General features: G+C 35.8%; 1 protein-coding gene across 1 annotated transcript in view; it reads right to left on the bottom strand.

The window, feature by feature from the left end:
- LOC140151037 (integrin beta-1-like) overlaps positions 1-20,864 on the bottom strand; it is a 64,640-nt gene that overhangs the window by 28,997 nt on the left and 14,779 nt on the right. The window contains exons 2-3 of the mRNA XM_072173229.1: positions 11,954-12,056; positions 88-167 (exon numbers count right to left, since the gene is read on the bottom strand). Of these exons, the coding sequence (XP_072029330.1) occupies positions 88-167; positions 11,954-12,023 (150 nt within the window). The 5' untranslated portion in view covers positions 12,024-12,056. The remainder of the gene's footprint in view (positions 1-87; positions 168-11,953; positions 12,057-20,864) is intronic.

Here is a 20,864-nt window from a genome sequence, read left to right as displayed (position 1 = left end):
GGCCCTGAAAATAATTTAAGGTCTGGAAGGGGGGCCACCCTTTTGTGAACGGTTCCATAAGTTCTTTCAACTTCTTTGCCAACTTACATCTTGTGTGCACCATCCACATGATGCATCTTTTACTATACATTCTCCGCAGGTTTTTGCAGTATTGCATGTGTTACTATCTGCAAAGAGAAAAGACAGAAAGAAATCAAGAAATTATTATGAGTGAAACGAAATAAATCATGGAGAGTATGCAATAGAATATAGGGTGCAGTGTGTTTAAAATAAACTGCTCAAATAAAGAAAGTCCGCAGTCATGTAACCTGTCTTACACCAAAACCTGATCTTGTTATGACAATTTGATTGATAGGGTCGTGTGCAAAATCTTGTTATTTGCAATTTGATACCAAATTTGCTACCAAACACTTAAAAGTGACAAAGATTGATACTGGTTTATGGCATTTGGTGCATTTTCAAAAGTTGCAAATCAAAACTATGCACGCGGTCGAAATTGCTTAGCATGGCAATGTGGTCAAGCTTGCTTGCCCATGATGGCCCCTGTCGACTATCCGAAGTGCGCGCTTTATTCAATTGTGAATTTAAAACGCATGGATTGCTACAGTGCTTTATGATGAATACTAGGGTACGATGCGATCGATATGACCAAGCGAATGTTTCGGGCTATGTTAATGGTCGCGCTCTGCCATTCACCTCTACAGGTCCGCGTGGTTCGTTTTAAATTTGCAACTTTTGAAAATGCACCAAATTTCATATACTGGTATCAATCAATTTAGAGTGTTTGTCAGCAAATTTGGTATCAAATTGGAACTAACAAGATTCTACACACGACCAAATAAATTAAATTGTCATAACAAGATCAAGTTTTGGTGTAGGACCCCGGGTGTAGGACAGGTTACATGACTGCGGACTTTCTTTATTTGAGCAGTTTTATATGATTGGATCACACAAATCATGTTCATTCATGAGGTTATGAATGGTTAACAGTATTATTGGGTGCTTTGATTTTCAGGGAAGCAAATATTTACTATTTGTGACCGTACACCACGAATGAGCCGTAAATGTCCTCAATTGTATTCTGAGTTACAGTGTAAAATGGGCATGAAGGTCGTATTCATAGGTATTTCAATTTGGTGCTACGTGTACCTCATTTAATGAGATACATTTAGCACCAAATTGAAATACCTATGATTATGACCTTCATGCCCATTTTACACTGTAACTCAGAATACAATTGAGGACATTTACGGCTCATTCGTGGTGTACGGTCACATTTTTCAAGTTGGGTTCTATAGGCCTATATAATTTTACATGAATAAAGTGTCAATACCAGACCATAGTATTTTGCCAGGAATTTATATGAACTCAGTAAACTTTGCCACTATTATCAGAGATAATAAATCGGAAATGACAAACCGATAAAGCATTGTGAAATGTCAGTCACCCCCACACATAATTGACAAATTTCTGAGGTTCTTAATGCATTGTTTGGTCATTAATAATAAGCTCTTAACAATGACCCACACCAAGCACTCTATTTTCAGGTAATCTCTGGGTATGGAAACCTTTTTGAACAATAGGAAATATTTCCACTATTGAGAAAACCCACTCACATAAACATGGTACCAAGGAAGAGTCATGGCCAATAACAAAAGTTTTATTTACCAGAGTTGAATTTTTTCACAATTCTAGCGCCACTTTATTTGTTTGAAGTTAGCAACTAAACTAAACAGAGAACTTACTGGCACTTAAAAACACAACCATTCTTAAGTTGTACTCTTTAGGCTTTCACATTTTCCTGTTTTTAAACCAACAAACATAAATTATGGAAATGAATTAAGTCATAGGTCAGGGCACCAATCATTGGGTTTTAATAATCAATTGTGACTACAAACCAATACAGACTTTTTGTATTGACATACACTGTGTGTGTACCCATGCCATGACTAACCAAGTACTCAAAACTATGATTCATGTTTCCACTTTGAAGTTTCGAAAGCAAAGGAAGAAAGGACCAATATACTTCTACAGGATAGGTAGGGGAGTTCCCTAGATAGGCCATACCAGTTGAAAATTTTATTAGAGATTTTGTGCTGGAAAAACTGAATGGCTGATTAACAGGTCCGTGCGCAGGGGGTGTGGCCATGCCAAAGTCTAATAAAAGTCCTAAAATATTAAAAGTAGTGAGCAAAAAGTCATGTTTTTACGCTTTTTTGGTAAAGTCCACTTTTCACAAAATTGCCCCCCAAACAAAAAGGTCCACTTTTCAAAGTCAGCGCCCCAAAAAAACCCTGCATATGGGCCTGCTGATTAAATTCATATTTAAGAAGGAATACACTAAAATTAGTCAAAAAGTCCCACAACTTATTTTACAAATTCACTCCCATTCCCATTTCCCAAAACAGGAAGTGGGTCAAAAAAAATAACATACCTTTTGAGCATACTGGATCAGAAACTGATTTTGAACCTCTTCCTACAATATTAGTTTTGTGCATAGTGCTTCATCAATCTTTTGGTTTGTTTGTTCGACCGTAAGCTTTAGGTTATTGGTTTCATTATTTTGACGACTGAAGCTTTATATTTATGCAAAAAAAAACCTATTCTAGACTATATTATGTAGAGTTGGGTCAGTTTGGAATTATGTTTTGAATGCATTTTTTTTTGGTTTTGCATGTCCCTAAAAATCAACAAAATCTGCAAATTTTTTTTTATTTTTTCACTCAGTTTTTCAGTCAAAATCAATCCACTTTTGCGGAAAAAAGAACTGCTTTCACAAGTACATGCATACAGCAAAAACAAGCCCCTTTAAAGCAAAATCAGGGTCAGGGCCCATACATAGTACAGGGTGGGTATTGTTTTGTCACCCAGAAACAACATAAACTTGCTGACAGTTGCTGAGTACTGCACAATCTGTGTCAAAACGAAATGTTCAAACTACAAAAATTAATTGTTGTTACAAATATTGTTTGCACAATAAGCTAGTTTATGAGGTTATGAATTTACCATAGTTTGGATTCTTTGAACAGCCTTCAAAAGTTGCTGTTTAAGACCTATGTGCCCATGACTTGTACCATGCTTGTACTCATAGAAAATTATGCAAATTAGAACAATGCAATCAAATTTCTATGGATCTGGAATTTTGAGGCATGATAAAATTACTTACATGAAGGTAGGATCAAAGTATTGAAGGTCTTGTAGGATTTACCTTCAGAAGTCAGCATGCATAAAAAAACTGAAAAGGTTGTGACTTCTTTTGTTTGTTTTCTTGGAATACCAGGATGATAAACATTTGACCCAAATAGTTATTGTGTGAGCAATTATTGATGGAAAATAATGGTCAGAAATCAAATGTATCTAGCCCAAATAAAATAATAATAATATTATAAAACATCTAAAAAGTGGAAAAAAAAACAATATTGACCAGAAATTCAAACCTGTATTATTTTAGATTCTGCATTTTGAATTGTATCCAAACAGTGATCAGAAAAAAAAAATCCACACAATCATTTTCTTTAGAACTAGCCCCATTTGCCTCATTCACAAACCGTGATGCCCCCTGAATGAGCGAAGTGTGTAGGCCTACTATTTTTAGAATATTAGATCATCATACAAGTTATGTATCAGAGTCCAGCACTTATTTATTTTGTAAGTTGTAACTTGTTTACACTGAAACTAGTGAAAGAACATTCCGAAGAAATTAATGTAAAAAAATGTCCATATATCATGCCAGTTAGAAAATTAATGGTACTTTGTAGTTTGTATTTATAAAAAAATTATAAAGGGAAATATTTGCTATTAAGTTATGCCTCATTAAACAGATAGAATAATGATTATTTTTAGCTAAAAATTAGTTGATCAATTCAATAATGTATGTGCCCTGACCTCTGACAAGTTACTAATTTAATTTACCCAAGTACTAGTATCTTATTATTCAAATATTTGTTCTTTTATTCATTTGAATTATTACTTTGTGTCTGTGAAAAGTATTCTGGTCTGCCTGCGCTTATAAAGGTCAAAAGCTATTGACACAGCTTTTAAGCATTCTTGTGCCTTTTCATCAACAAAATAAGTGCCTTCACTTTAAATACAGAACAAAACTTGATCATATTGGGAAGTTGTGTACGTGCCATTTACATTTTGCATAAATTTCGAATGTATGCGAAAGCAATATTTTAACACTTTGATTTCCATGCATTGGCTTAGGATGATTTTCAACATTTGGTGGGGCTGATGAAACAAAACAATTTGGTGACCCATCCTGGGGGTACCCAAGGAGGTTTTTCCGAGGGGGGTTTTCCTCTAGCTCTGTATCAGGAAATTTTGTGAAAAATAGGTCAAAAACACCCATTTTCTATCTGGTCATATTTTTTTACTTCATCCCCCCCCCCCCCGGTTCCTAAGCCTATGACGGGCATATAGGTTTTCCCTGTAAATAAAGATTTTGTAAAATAAAATTGAAGATCTGGGTGTACATCTCAAACAACTTCCCTGAAACCTACTGATCAATTGCAATTTTCCAATTCAGTCACCACATTGTTTTTCAAGCTCTTGTGGAATGTCTAAATTTGTCAAAATGTATTCCACTCAAAAAAGTTCCCCCTCCATCCAGGATCCAGGTCAATCATCTGGGGCTAATAAACTCAAGTATGCTAGAAAAGTTTACACAGGCTCTTGACATACCATGCCAATACAGACATATTACCCCCTTGAACTTCACCTTGTGATATTAATGTGTCATTCAAAGGCCTGTAATGTGTAGAGCCCAAACCTACAATGCAGGGGCAAATGAGGGCAAGCCTGTTGTGACTGGATACAGACATAATACAATCATAGACTAAAGAGAGAATAGTCTATGATACAATGTACAATTGAAGGCAACATGAATCTGGTATGGGCCTACTATTGTACACTGTTATAAAGTTGTAACTTTTCTGCTTTTCTAGCTGGGCCTGTGGTTTATGCACATCTGTCGTTTGTGCAACATTTTAAGTGTATGAAAACATTTATTTAGTGCATGTAGGTTGGTGTAAAAAATTTGAATTTTTTTTCAAAGGCAATGTTTTTATTGCTGCAGTGTAAACTGTAAAAGTACATATCAAGTTACACGTAGGCCTATCCATGATCCTAGCAAAAATATACAAAATTAAAATTAGTAGGAATTGCTTTATAAAAAAAACTATAGACCTACAGCTACAGTATATATAAAGTCAATAAAATTGTCATTGGTAAATGAACTTTTTTTCATACAGAAACATGAAAAGAACAAAGAAAATGGTAGTGTTGATAAATATGAAGCTGTTGCTCAAAATGAAGGCCCAATGTTCTATGTACTCTCCAACGTTCCAATGTTACATTTTACCCTTTTTTGTCATTTTCAGTTTCTACATGTATCAAATTTATGCAGATGTATTTGCACACCAAAAATGCCAAATTCATATTTTTTTCCATAAAGATGTCTGATTTATCGAATCATGTGCAACTGTAATTTATACTTCTGCGAATGGTGTAGTATAGGCGCTCCCACATATCAGTAGCACCAACAAATGTGTAGATCGACAGTTTAACTATTACAGTATTATCCACGGTATCATCCTTTTATATGGTTTTGCAATCATGTCATCCTGTGTAGCTCAAAGCATGGTCTATGCTCAAATCAAGATGCATTACGTGTAGGTTGTTCAACGTTCAAGACCCACAGCAACAGCCCTTTTTTCACTAGAATTTTCCATCTTTATGTTAAATTGTAAACAGGGCAAAAATTGGATTGCGTTCAAAATTGGGGTTTTTTAATTGTTTTTTTATTAGTAAATTATCTAATCAGGTTTTTTTAACTGCTAATTATAAACCCGACCCGAACCCGACATGACGACTTTGGCAGAGTTTTTTTTAATCCTTGATACACAAGTCGGAGTATATTTTGCTTCTGATGAACCTGCTTATTCTAACCGCCACAATGTCTGAATCATTAACCATGATCATGATGATCTTGAACTGGACATGATCATGATCATGTGTACCAGGAAATGAAAACTCAAAATTATCTGCCCTCATGACACTTTACACTGATAAACAAATCTCTCTAGCATTGAATGTCATTTTTCTGACATGTTGTATCTATTTAGTATCTGTGACAGTTACCAGATTGAATTCCACACAAATGATGATATATTGAGCATTGAAGCCATTAGGAACAATCAACCCTAATTGGTGGTGTCAAATTCAATAACAACCTCAATTACATTTTGTTCTACCAAATTGATGATGAGTATGCTGACTGTAATATCTCTGAACTGGAATGGAAAATGTTAAATGGATTGTGTAATATATATCTTTATTTAGGATATTGATGGGATCCCGCTCAAGATGTGTAGCCCTATTCCTTAATCATGTTATATTTTACTATACCGCTAATCGCGATGCCGTTCAGAAAGCTCATACAGAGCTGCCGCGATGCAGCCAGCGGGTATTTAGATCATGTTGAGATATCAGACAGTAGCAAAGCAAAGATAGAGAAGCAAAACTTATAATATGGTAGACATGCTAATAAATATTGGCCTTTACCAAACAATGTTGAAATATCCTGGATTAGTACATAAAAAAAAAGGAAGGTTTTATTTCAAACTCTAATGGTGACCCGCAGGTCAAATTGCTAGAATTGTACATTAAACACACCTAAACAGACACAATGCAATTTGCAGGCAGCAGCTTAATCAGCGCCAATATTGCAACATTGAAACAAACAACTATACAAACATCCAATCCAACCCAACCCCATCCCCCAGTAGGCAATGAGGATAAAGTACCTTGCCCAAGGACACAACACGTTGGCACGAGCGGGGCTCGAACTCACAACCTATGTATTATGAGTCGGGCGCCTAATCCACTCGGCCACACATCTTCCCATAAAGCCTATAATTTATGTGTACTAGCATTAATTAGCATTGTTGATAATCAAATAATATATAAACCAGAAATTCTTGCAAAAAATTCTGTCAAGGATTTGAGCTGAGCTCAATTTCTGGCCACAAAACAAACCAACTTATTCACCATTTGTCACTGACTGCGTTTAATTTTAGCACAGATCCTGATTTTAGTGTCTGCCTAAAACTGCTGCCAACAATATATTTGACAACACACATTTCCTAGTTGGCAGTAGAAAACATATTTTAGTCATTCGATGATGCAACTTAAAATGAATCCGCGGATCCGCCAATGAGATTGTGTGAATTAATGACCTGCTTCAGTTAGCCAATCAGGAGCAGACATTCATAGTTACGCACACACTTGTGATATAATAGTGACAAAGTCACCAACTAAAATTTGTAACAGAAACTTAAAACTAGTGGCAATTTTATCTGAAGTCCCAAATGGAAGATTCTTACATTGTAATTTGACCTTTTATATATTATCAGGAAGAGTAAGGATGAGCCTCATATTCTGCTATTAAGTAATTGAGCAGCAGTACAAATATCAGCGATATTTTATTTGAACATCGTAATTTTGTATGCCAAATGCAGTGCCATGCTTGTGACCGGAATACGCAACTTCAATTTTAGTAACAATGAGCAGCACCTAGGGTGCTTTTGGATGGTCAATTAAATTGTGCACAATTCTATTTACAGACATTGGAAGTAAACATGGTAAACAAAATAACCTTGGTAACAAATCCCAACCTCTCCCTAAATGTAATGTATGTCAATGATTAGAAATAGTTTTCTTGATTTCTTTAATTACCCTTTACTTGCTTTCCCATACCCGCTTTTCATCTACTTTGCTTAATTAACAAATTACAATAAAGTATATTATTTCAGGGACTGTCTTTTGAAAAATTGCAGGAGATCATTAAATAGCTCTTCTGGACTGGAGCCATCAAAGAGAGCTGTTTAGAGCATTTACATTCTAAGAGTGTAAGAGGATAATGGTCAACTAAGGAGAGATAAAAATCACTCTCCTATATCAGATTTAAGAAGAGCAGGTTAAAGAGCGATTGCTTTCGCTCTCCTCAAAAGGCAGTCGGCAGTCTGTTATTATATCCCAACAGTACCGTTATTTGCTTTTGAGCCGCGATAGTACAGGGCATTCATTATATATGTTGCCTGATATGGAATTGTTTACCAAATTTATTTTTTAGAAAAGCCCAATTTGTATTTTTACAAATTCTACACCATGTGGGTGGTAGACTGCAAATTTTGACACGGTTTTCAACATAAAATTGACAGAAATATTTAATTAAAGATTAATATTGATTTTACTCAACGACTTGACACATTTTGCTTCACTGGATAATTATGTACATGTCTTACCAACACAATTTCACAAACCTTCCTCAAAACTTTAGGTAGAGGCCCAGCAGATGCGCTAATTACCTGCAATAACCCACTTCCTTGCATGCAACTAAATGTTGAATTGATTTCAATCTATGTGTTGAGTAATATTTGCGCAATATGCATGATTTTAAGAGAGAGGAAATTAAAGAAAACCTCATTCCTAATCAGTTTGGCATTCTTTCTTTTTTTTTCCCCACTCTCTTGGCTAATATGACAACAATTTCACAGAAATTGAAAAAGTAGGGCCTATGGGGCAGAAAAACAAAATGAATGGCAAGAGCAGTAAATTTAGTTTGGGGAATATTCTCAATGTCATCACTTGATGTCATCAAAGAACCCATCATCACTTCACAAAGATAACCAGTGTCTAAAACCAAGACATTGCATCTCTTTGGTCATGGCATGGAAGGAATCTGTGTAAAAACCCCATTGGCTGTTTATGGCAGTCATCTTAGGCATGCATGGATAACTCCCATATAAACAAGAAAGCAAATCTCCTCTCAAGAGATGAGGCAGTGGCTGACATGCTTTCCTCCTCACAGTATAAAGCTAATCAACTAAGTTGAACGAGTCGTGTGTGAAGAAGCAAATTTTCATTGCTTATCGATTGTATTCTGCTTCTTATTAATGCCCAATGAACACACCACACTGAAAGTCTGACTTTTGATTCACAAGTATTTACTTGCTCATGAAAACAAATGGATCAGAATGGGATGAGCCATACAATGTACATTTATATGTAGCATAGTCCACTTAAATTAACACCCCTTCAATAGTAAGCACCCTTTACAAACATGTTCCCCTTTCGATGTGCCTAAACAAATAAAATTGTTCAAATGTGAAAATAATTTACTGATTTTGACTTCAGAGAGATATTTCTGTGTGTAAATTGACAAATTCCCCCATTTTGACTTTACAAAAAAAAATTTGTAAGTATAATAAGGGACTGTTCACAAACACTTGATAGGGGGCCCAATGCAAAAAAATTTCATCACAAAAAAATTTCGGGCCCCCCTTTACAGACCTCGAAAATTTCAGGCCCCCCTTTTTTGACATGAAAATTATGGGTCAACCCCATAGAAAAGCATATAAACTCAAATTGTGGTCATTTTTTCAGGGACCCCCCTTAGGAAGGTCAACATTTTACAGCCCCCCCCACTTTTTGCATCAGGCCCCCCTAACAAGTGTTTGTGAATGGTCCCTAATTATAAGCACCCCAACGTATGTATATATATGTTTCAAATCACAAACATTGTCCCTATAAGCTCCCACATTTCGCAAACAGAATATATTACAAATTCTAGGAGACGCCAGCAAGATCTGGGTTGTTGTGTTAACATTGTATTTTGTTTGTTACATCAACTGTGTGATGCTCAGATGCCATCATGCAAGACAAATCTGGATCAGTATTGTTTGGCTTTTCTACCGTGTTAAAATACACACATTATTATAAACCCTTCATGATGAAACCTTCATCAAAACCAGTTTATAATTTAGACTGTGATATGAATATTTATAGTATGGAAGGGGACGTCCATCAACATCTTGGACAAATGATGTGAAGAACGTTTCATCACACGGAATGTATGGTGCAACACGTTTGGCTTTTGATAGAAGTAGATGGCGTACTCTTGTGAAGACCACAGCAGCGCAATCCTGCGCCATCTGACCCAGAGAGAGAGACTACACAACATAAAACAAAAGAAATTGCATTATACTCCAGGGGGGAATAACCCCTTTTTTATTTTATCCTTACTAATAATGACCTCAATTTTTAATAAACTGTCAATTATATACCCCCTTTTTGAAACGTAATTTTCTCACAAATGCTCCATTGTAAAATTGCCGCTTTTCTAAAACCGGGATTATAACTGTTTTGGTTGTATCTTGAAATAAATTTCTCGACATAATTAATGATCATTTTTATATATCGTATGCATGGCAGAACACTGCAGTCTAGTAGTCTTGTTTTGAGCAGTCATTTGACATTTCATGCTTTGTGCTTACCCAAAAGAGATGGTTTTAGCCTGTGCATGATAGAGCACAATGTCTGTAGTCCCAATTTCTGTGCACTGTGCATAAACATTACAAAACTAAGTATGTCCCATCTTACCTCACTTAATACCATTTATAGCCTAATTATCGACTACATTCTGCAAATTAACCCATTTTGTTCAGGTCTTAAAAGACGTGACTTGGTTTCAAAGGCAAATATTTTAAAGCTGTGTGCATGCTTCTAGGATTCGTAATGATACTTTAAGAAATTGAAAATGTGTATGATTATGAACAAGATATCGGGTGGGCATGGGACAATAATACAATCAAAAGAAAAAAATCAACCACCTTTCTTGTTCTAGCAACTAATTAAATTTTGATGTTGATTCCAGAAAATTGACACAATTGTTAAATTACAAAGAAAAGCTAGATTTGAATCATGACAACCAATATTTTGCTGGATTGCATAACATTTTAAATGACATACTTGGAAAGAATTGTAAAACATACTTAGCATGACTGGATGCACTGATTTGGAATTTGGAATTGGACCAAGATTTGAGTTGTGGACGGATACTGAACTGACATGCTCAGTTTTTGACACATGTGCCCAACTGTGTCTTCAGATGTACGACTGATCAATGCATATGGGCAGGCAATGTAATTAAGAATTGTAGCAAACACTGAAAGATTGCCACAAGAATCATTGCTACAGGTATGGACAAGTTTCGAACAAATTTGTGGTGCGTAGAATAGAAGATGCCATAGCATATGGCTTCCCTGGAAAATTTGCTCTCATAAAGCCACCAATTGCTCCTGGTCCTTGTAAAATTCACATGAACCAGGAGCAATTTTCTAAAATAAATTGCTCCTGGTTCCAGTTATGCAGTTGATAGTAGTGCGGGTACGCTGTATTGTATTGCAGAAAAAGATTTACTATTTGAAAATTATTTCTGTTTCTTCTTGTAAAATCCTAGTGATCCTTGTTCCAGTCTGCATATCTATTGTCACTTATATATCACAGGGTTTACCATTAAACAGTTAAGGCTGCCACGTCCCAAGCCTTTTGATTTCAAATTTAGGGTTTGACACATGATAGGTGGTTCGGAGGTATTCTGGTTTAGATATTTGTGACAGTTTTGTAAAAAACAACAGGGATGTCCTCACACTAAGCAACTTTATTTTTCTCCAAAAAGACAGTTCTACTTCTGAAAATTATACTTGGATAAGCAAAAGACAAAACCCTATCTTTTATTCTTTAAATATGAAAGATTGGACTGAACATATTCGCCGGCGAAGTGACGTAATAAATTGGATTAACCACCATGGCAATAAGTGAAAACAATTGTGAATATATCACGATGCACTACAAGTAGGTTGCACTCATCGCCTGTGTCTACAACCGGCGAGTCATACTAATCTTACAGGTGCGATGCAGAGGTACCGTGTGAACGTACTAGTGCAGCGCAGTATAATCAGAAATTGTTTTCACCTATTGCTATGGTAGTTAATCCGATTATTACGTCACTTCGCCGGCGAATTGGATCAATTTTACACTATATGCCACATATTAACTGGTGTCAAGATTTAGATTTATGGATTCACTCCATATATGATTTCAAACTTACCTGATTGTGAATAAGTTGTTGTGTATATTGTAAAGAGTATGCACACTGCCGTTCCTAGCCACCTTGTCATGGTGAGGTCTGATATATTGCTTGCTTATCAATTCTGTAGTATGAAAAAAAAATAGACAAGAAACAATTACTTTCCAGTAATTAAGGCAAATATACAAACTTATACATTGGTATGCGGTGTTTTGTGATATGAACGGAGGAAATTCACTCAAAGAGTGTGCTGAAAGTTGAGGGAATATATCTGATATCATGTATGTTTCCACCAAAGCTGGTTTTGTTGTGAAACATCACACTGTTTTGTATATATGGAAGGTAGAAATAAAGCATACATTGTAATACCTTTATAGGACCTGTAGTCCAAACATGGAACACAATTAGAAGAAAACATTGAACTGTTTTGTAAATAAAAAAAGTGAGGAGATACATGTACAAACCAAAACAATTAGATGCGAAAAGTTCAATGATACCAAGTGAAATGTGGGGTTACAAAACATCAGGGTGAGATTTCAGATGGAAATTCTTTGTTTTAATGCCTCCTGTGCAGATTGTAAGATGACATGTACAATGTATGAAGATATCATGCTAGGGATTTGGGTTATGAAGGAAGGTTTCTTTAAGACAAAGCATCTTCATCAAAATTTTGAAGTGAGGAGACACAAACCAAAACAATTAGGCCTAGATGTAGAAATTATAGAAAGTGACATTTGGGTTATTTACAAAACATAAGGGTGCGATTTCAGGTGGAGATCCTATGTTTTAATGCCGCCTGTGCAGATTACAACAAAGATGACATGTATAAGGATGCAATGATAGGAATTTCGGGGATGAAGAAAGGTTTCTTTTAGCCAAAGTATCTGCATGTAACAACGTTTGTTGGTAATACAAGAAAGGCATACAATCATTTATGCCTTTCAACATAAGTTTGTTTTGAAATAGAACCAAAACATACAACTACCACAGCCAGGGCTAGAGAACTACCAGTGCAAGTGTTTGGGCTAACTGTAAAATGTTGTGTAACAATTAAGAAAAAACCCTTAGGTCTGAAAGTCACTAACAACTTTTCTTTCATTACTTTTTTTGAAAACATATATATATATATATTGAAATAAGTAATAAGTTAATTGGACAGACAGTAGTAATTCACCACCAATAGCTACCCAGAGAAGGCCTACTAGGACTACTTTTAGTTTTCACCACCAATCGCTCCCGGCAATCGCTGCCAGTGCCCATTACCTCATCCCATTCTCCTTAAATCTCTAACCCTGCTCAAGTCTAGCTTATACCATGAATACATCATCCTTCAGCAAGACTAGTCCAAATAATAACACCATTATGGGAGCGTAATCTTGTTTTTATTTCCAATCTCACCCACGAGATGATGTTGTCTTTCATGGCATAACATCCACTCCAGTGATACATGATAATGGTTGCAGGGAGCAGACGAGAGGGAACATACACACACTATAGCGATAATCGTTGGGAGAACACAAGAGGGAACAGCACCCATGAAATGATGTTATGTCAGTTAAAGCATAAACATCCACTCCAGAGCAATAATCGTTGGGTGCACGACAGGGAACACACAGAACTGTCAGACCACCTGTGAATTAATGTTATGATTTTCAAGACATAACATCAATTACAGTGATAATGAGGGGGTACAAGTTGATATATGTTTGTAACCAATGTATAAGTGTGTTATCACACTCGCAGCCCAACTCGTGTGATAACATACACATGTTGCACAACTTATTAGTTTTGCTCTCAGTTTTACTAATTTATGAACATTTTGTAACATTATTCAGACTTGACTTAATGAGACAAGTATTCCGAAGTAGAGGAAACCAAATAAACGATCCCACAAAAATATTGTGAGAACCAAGTAAGGACTGATTTATATACATGTAGGATCATTGATCATCACAAAATAATACAGTAAACTTGCACTATTTGCACTAGTATCAACACAAAATTGTAATTGCAATTCCCGATTTTCATTTTATAAGTTGAAAAGAAAGAATCTGTCCGTATTTCCAGCTTTCATACTATTTGCCCACTTGTCTATAATATTGCCACCTGTACAAAACTGCAAACCTGCATTTCGGTACTGGATAGCAAAGGAGGGAGAGAGGTTACAAACCTGCTATTTATATCTTTACAAAAGCTGACAATCAGTTTGTTATTACAACCTCTCCTAACCTCACTTAGGGCTACTTGCTGTCGATTTATCAATGATATACTATTACTGGTGTATAAAAGACTACAGTTTACAGTCACAAATATCATGTAAATAATATGCAAGGGAATTGGCACAAATGAATTACAGGTCCATAAATATATTCAAACCCACAGTCAGTACAAAAGAGAAACACCTTCCTGAAGACATACATGTCAAGGAAACTGGATCCTGTATTGAAGAATTACATGATTGAGTGTCTCCAGGAGGTGTAGTCAATATGCAAAATGTAATGCATTCAAACACACAATCACTGAATACCTGCTATACCTTGTAGGCTTGTTAGTGTGAGAACTTATAGTGAATATAGAATAAAGCATGCATCAAATGTATGTGTGTATGCTTTAATTTCCCCAATGCATCCCAATTTTATCACTACATGTACTGTCCCATCTAATAAAGATATATCCAAGTATTTCCAAGAGTACGGTATATTGAAACACTGCCACTTATTATTTGATGCTAAGCAGGTGTTTAGAAATCAACACACCTCAATTGGCATGTTTTAGGTCCAAAGGGTGCCCAAGCAATTGGCATAAGCATTCAAGGGGCACTTTTTTTGTTGATATTATGCCCTAAAAAGGCATCTAGAAGAAAAGGTCCAAATATGCAAATTTCCAACTTGTTGTGCTTGCACCAAATAATGAGAAATGTAAGGTTTTTAATATGACTATTGAAAATTCAACACCCCTAGGGATATATAATTATTGCCCAGCCTCTTTAATATTTTTGCTTTGTTCACAATCTTCACACACATCTCAATATGAATGTTACATACACATGTACATACAAAATACACCGCACATATCTACTTTGTAATTAAATACCGGGCATACATTACGAAGATCCTAGATCCAGGTCCCAGATGACAATTTGTGACATGATCAAGGGGAATGAGTCACATGTCGACCCTGGTCGAAAATGAGTTTTACATATGTTTCTTAAGAGGACATTAAGAGCTTTCAGAAACTGAAAACCCCATGTTGATGCGACTTTTCTTTGCGAAGTTACATACATTTATCAATCGCAAAAAAACAATATAAAACAAAAGAATTTAAACACTTTCTTTGCCAATATCTCAAAATCAATATTAGCGACATCCGACTCATTTCCCTTGATCGTGTCACATTTATGCTTAACCACAATAATTGTTTTGAATGCCTTCTTGACATGTGTGTATTGAAGCGATGTGTTTAAAAATATGGCGTGCAGACCTAAAGACCTTTTGCTACTACCGCAGGCATTGATCGCATGATCAATGCCAGAAAAGCCATATGAACACATTGTTTGTTCAATAGTGTGTTTTTTCCTAATAATATAACAAGCATGTCTTCACTGAAACCTCACTTAAAATCAATTTAAAACTTTATACTACAGTGATTTCACTGATTTGCTTTTTATTGGCAAAAAATGTAATTTGTAAAGCTTTTTGTCCAAATTTTTTTCATAAAAATTAGTGTTTTTTATGTTGACATAAATGTATTTTATTCCAGAAAATTTGATGGGAAAAAAAGAGACATTGATTCAGTTATTTGACGGGCTGATGATAACAATGGTGATGATGAAGATGACAACAAAGAGTATGATTAAGGGTGGGAGAGAATAAAACTGAATTAATTTTTTTCTCCTTGAATGTTTGCATCCTAATAAATGCTGTAACTTACAAAATTTGTGCAATACATTTTAAAATGCACGCTGTCATCAGTGTCATGTCATCTTGTCAATTTCTTTTGAATGACTAGTGATGCGATAATAACAATACGATTACCGGGTCTTATAAGTTAACAGCGCTTACTGCTTGTACAAACATGTTTCCATCATTGAATAGACCGCACCACTGGTAGGGTAAAGGTATTTTGCGAGTTGCGAGTTGCGAGTTCGAGTTGCGAGTTGCGAGATGCGAGTTGGAAATCTGCGAGTTGCGAGTTGAAATTTGCGAGTTGCCAATGGCAGTTGCGAGTTGATTTGCGAGTTGCGAGTTGGTATTTGCGAGTTGCCAAGGGTAGTTGCGAGTTGATTTGCGAGTTGCGAGTTGGCATTTGCGAGTTGAAATTTGCGAGTTGCGAGTTGAAATTTGCGAGTTGTGAGTTAACATTTGTGAGTTCTTCTGAGTTGCGAGTTGCTAATTTTTTTCAAATTTTTCAAAATATACAGACATTGTTTTACCCCCCCCTATTTTATCCCCTATTAGAATTAGACCTTCATTACCCATTAAAACCAGATCATTTTAACATACATATGTGTGAGTTTTACATACAAAATCATCTGGCTTATCGCAATGTAAGAGACCCCATGTCACATGGGAAAACATGGTAAATCGCACAATATATTTGCATAATCTCTGCTCATTAATCTCCATTTTGTAGATTTTAAGCGATTTTGGGTGATGTTAGCTGTTTGATCAAAATTTGAAACTATTTTGTAAAATTTACCTGAATTTGCTGTGGTTTATGAAAATTTTGAACGATGCATAGTGATCGGTCACAATTTAGCATAAGTTCCAGCAATTTGTAGATTTTAAGCTTTCTAATTAGCAGAATTTTGGCAATTTTACCGATTGATCAAAATTTGAAATAATTTTGTAAAATTTACCTCAAGTTGCTGTGATTTATCAAAATTTAACATGATTCATAGCGATCGGTCACAAATTAGCATAATTTCCGACAATTTTGCAAAATATTGGAGATGTGTTGCATTAACACTTCAAATTATTTTTATGAATAAGGTCCTGTTGAATTCCACATTCAATCAACATCTCTGAACTCGACCCAGCCACCTGAAAATCTAGATGAAATGTGAACACGGAAAATACATGACAATGTGTATCAGTTAGGGTGAATGGGACATGTAGCAGGTAGCACAAATAGCACACAGGTTTCATACTGTTACATGTACATGTAAAATGTAGGATGTAACCAATTGTACACCTTTGCAGTCAGGCCCAGATTTACCCTTTTTCCGGGCCCTTGGCCAGGCTAAAATTTAGAGCCCCTATCCGAATCCATGATGTAACCTATTCCTCATTCCAAACCAGTGCTTCACTCAATTTTTCCACTTTCCTTTTTAAATTTATTTTTGCACAACCCTTATTATTCTAGTCAAACAGCTGAAATCTAAGAGATAATAACACTGGGAATAACACTTGCACACATTGTAGCTGTGTACAATACATAAATGGGATTGGTTCATATTCATCTCTATTTGGAATCCTTGATATAATGTTCATAACTTTAATTTTGAACATGAACTCAAAGTAAGTCAGGACTTGAGCCGGACTCATTTCATTTAGTTTTGCTGGACTCGGATTTAGCTCAGACTCGATCGGCACCCTGTTCTTGAGTCCGGACTCAGACACAAAAGGACTCGGTCAGTGGTTCGGACTCAGATTCGAATGGACTCGGCTTGACTTAGACGTGTATACTCAAGTCGGCTTGACTCAGATGAGGTAGACTCGGGTACAAGTCTAGCTAATTTATAACCTGTTTGTGCAGAAGTGGGAGAATCAATGATGCATAACCCCACTAGAGCTCTTTCCTATGTTATAGGCCTATTATGGTGTTCTTTGAGCAGCTCTTAGAGCTCTGTCATGCCACCACACATGGCATAAACCTGGTCACAGTAAATACATTGTTCATCCCATTATGCAGTGGAATTGACTAGTTTCAAGCTCCACAATGTTAGCCACAGATCTGTGGCCCTCACACACAGTAACAAGTGTGTGTCGCATGAGCAACCGGGATGAATGCATCCCGCTTGATAGTATATTCACAGAGCCTGAAAGTAGTGCTACACAATACATGTGTACTTTTAACATCCAAAGTCAGCTGCAATTTATACTTTAAAGATACAGGTCTTTTATATCATAAGGATTAAGGAGAAATATTTTCAAAGCAACTGTCAATACTCTCATATGTAGTCTTATGCCCATATAAATAGTCAAATTTAGGTGATTTCATTTCAGAAGTACAGTACAATGTATTGTGGGATGTGTGCAATTCATAAACAATTACTGGTGAGCATCAATTGTGACACCCAGATTGAATGCTTGCCCTGCTTTACCCTTTGCATATTAATGTATACTTAAATTTCAATGTAGTCCAAGTGTTAACCATGCCATGGAGATTTTTTATAAAAACTGAGTTGTAAGCAAATCACACATTATGGCTTTGAATGTTCAGAACATTCAGAATGTGAAGAATATTATGTTGACATGTGTTGAATTTGTGAACAACTCATAATTCAACTCACAACTCCTCTTAGCAACTCACAAAATTTCAACTCACAACTCGCAAATTTCAACTCGCAACTCGCAAATTTCAACTCGCAAATGTCAACTCGCAACTCGCAATCCAACTCGCAACTTCCTTTGACAACTCGCAAATTTCAACTCGCAACTCGCAGATTTCAACTCGCATCTTGCAACTCGCAACTTTAACTCGCAACTCGCATCTCGCAACTCGCACTCGCAACTCGCAACTCACAACTCACACTCGCAACTCGCAACTCGCACATTATCCAAACCCCCACTGGTACATACCAGTGTTGTGTTTCCATAGATCTACACAGGCACTGCACACAAAAAGTATCTGTACACTTAAAACAAAAGGAAACCTTCTTGTATGCTTATTCTTTTGCACCAATAGAGCTAAATAGTAAAACTAAATACCTTCAGAAGACATAGCATTAGGTAGTTAATAAAAAATATTAATGTGTATGAAAAATCTGCAAGTCAGAAGAAAATTATTTTGGAAAGCATCTTGTAGGCCTATTAAATAATAACTTTTTAATGTGCATGCATCATCGAAAGTCGAGAGAAAAACGATGTAGGCAACCACTTTAACAGACCAAGAAAGTGGTCAAATGATACCAGTAATTCAGTCGGTAGTCTAATCTTGCAGCTGTTTATCTTTTTAAGACACAACATTTTATTATTTTGGTCAAAATTCTGGAATTCCGTATTTTTTGGGGGGTGACCGTACTACCGTATTTTTCATGTTTTTCCGTACTAAATACGGCGAAACCGTACTAGTTGGCATTTCAGTTCAGTTCAGTTCAGTTCAGTTCAGTTTTATTTTCATCTCAACACACATACATATAAATAACATGATATACAAAAAAACATTTGTAATAAATTAGTAACAATGCAATGCCAAATAATTTATAATTGAGATACCAATATTAATATTACAAAATAATATTTTAACAATGTGGTATGAGAGATGTGGATGCCACAGAAACGCAAAGCGTGTAAAGTTGTGGCACCCATTTGAAAGTTACAGACAAGTCTATAGCTTAAATACAATATTTGATAATTTTAAGGTTACATAGTCTATGAATGCCATAGACAGACAACATAAAGTCCGAAAAATCAATGAAGCATAAAATGCGAACTAAAGCAGCGCATGTAAATCCATCATGCAGGAGAAAGCACTTTAAACATCATCATGTAAATATCCATTGATGAGGTTTTGTTTGAATGTTTTTTTAAATACTGTAGGAGACGGGATGAGTTTAAGGGATTGGTCAAGATCATTCCAGAGGAGAGCACCATGTGTTTTGATGGTGTTGCTAGCAAAAACCGTATTAAATAATTGGATGTGAAAGTCTTTAGAATGTCTGGTATCGTGTGTATGGATGTCGTCATTAGTAGTAAAGAAGTTGTCGTAGAGGTCATTTGGTAGCATTTTGTAATGAAATTTATGCATAAAAATGCTGTTTGAAATTTGAAAATGTCATGGATCTTAAGGGCATTTAATTGGTGGAAAAGTGGGTCAGTGTGGGCGAGCCACAAAGAATTTGTGCACGTCCTAACAACTCGCTTTTTTGTAGGAGAAAAAGAGAATCCAGATTGGCGTTGTTTTTATCTGCCCAGACAATTGCACAGTAAGTTAAATAGGGAAGCACAAGTGTATTATATAAGGTTTGCAAAGAGGCCTCCGGTAGAAAAGGGCGGACTTTACGTATAATACCATTATATTTTGACACAATTTTAGTGATGTGTGTAGTGTGTGATTTCCAGCTGAGGTTATCATCAATAAGTAGGCCTAGAAATTTGGTAGTATGAACCAGATTTAATTCTGTTTTATCTATTAGTACTTTTATATTGATTTCAGATTTATTATTGTATTTATTTTAAAAAGCATATAATTAGTTTTTTGATGTTTAGTGAAAGTTTATTTAATTTAAACCAATTTGATATTAAAATAAGCTCAGCATTAATGATTGATTCGAGGTGATGGTGATCTTCATGCGAGAAAAGTATGTTGGTATCATCTGCGAAAAGGATAAAATGTGGGATTTTGGAACACAGGGAAGGTCATTAATATATAATAAGAAGAGGAGGGACCAAGAATTGACCCCTGTGGAACTCCATGAGGTGATATTCGTGAGAGGAGAAACTGCTTCATTAAATACCACACATTGTTTCCTATCACTGAGATAATTTGAATCCATGTATTGGCCAGACCTCTGATACCATAATGATCGAGTTTGTTCAAGAGGATGTTGTGGTTTAAGGTATCGAATGCCTTACTGAGGTCAAGAAAAATGCCTGCAACATGATGCTTTTTATCAAGGTTTTCTGCAATTTTGCAATAAAGCTCATTAATGGCCATATATGTGGATCTTTGTGGCGGAAACCAAACTGATGAGGACTTAGAATATCAT

This window comes from Amphiura filiformis, chromosome 4 (assembly GCF_039555335.1).
Source record: "Amphiura filiformis chromosome 4, Afil_fr2py, whole genome shotgun sequence".
Lineage (NCBI taxonomy): Eukaryota > Metazoa > Echinodermata > Ophiuroidea > Amphilepidida > Amphiuridae > Amphiura > Amphiura filiformis.
The sequence above is the reverse complement of the archived record's forward strand: the minus strand, read 5'-3'. Positions and strand labels throughout refer to the sequence as shown.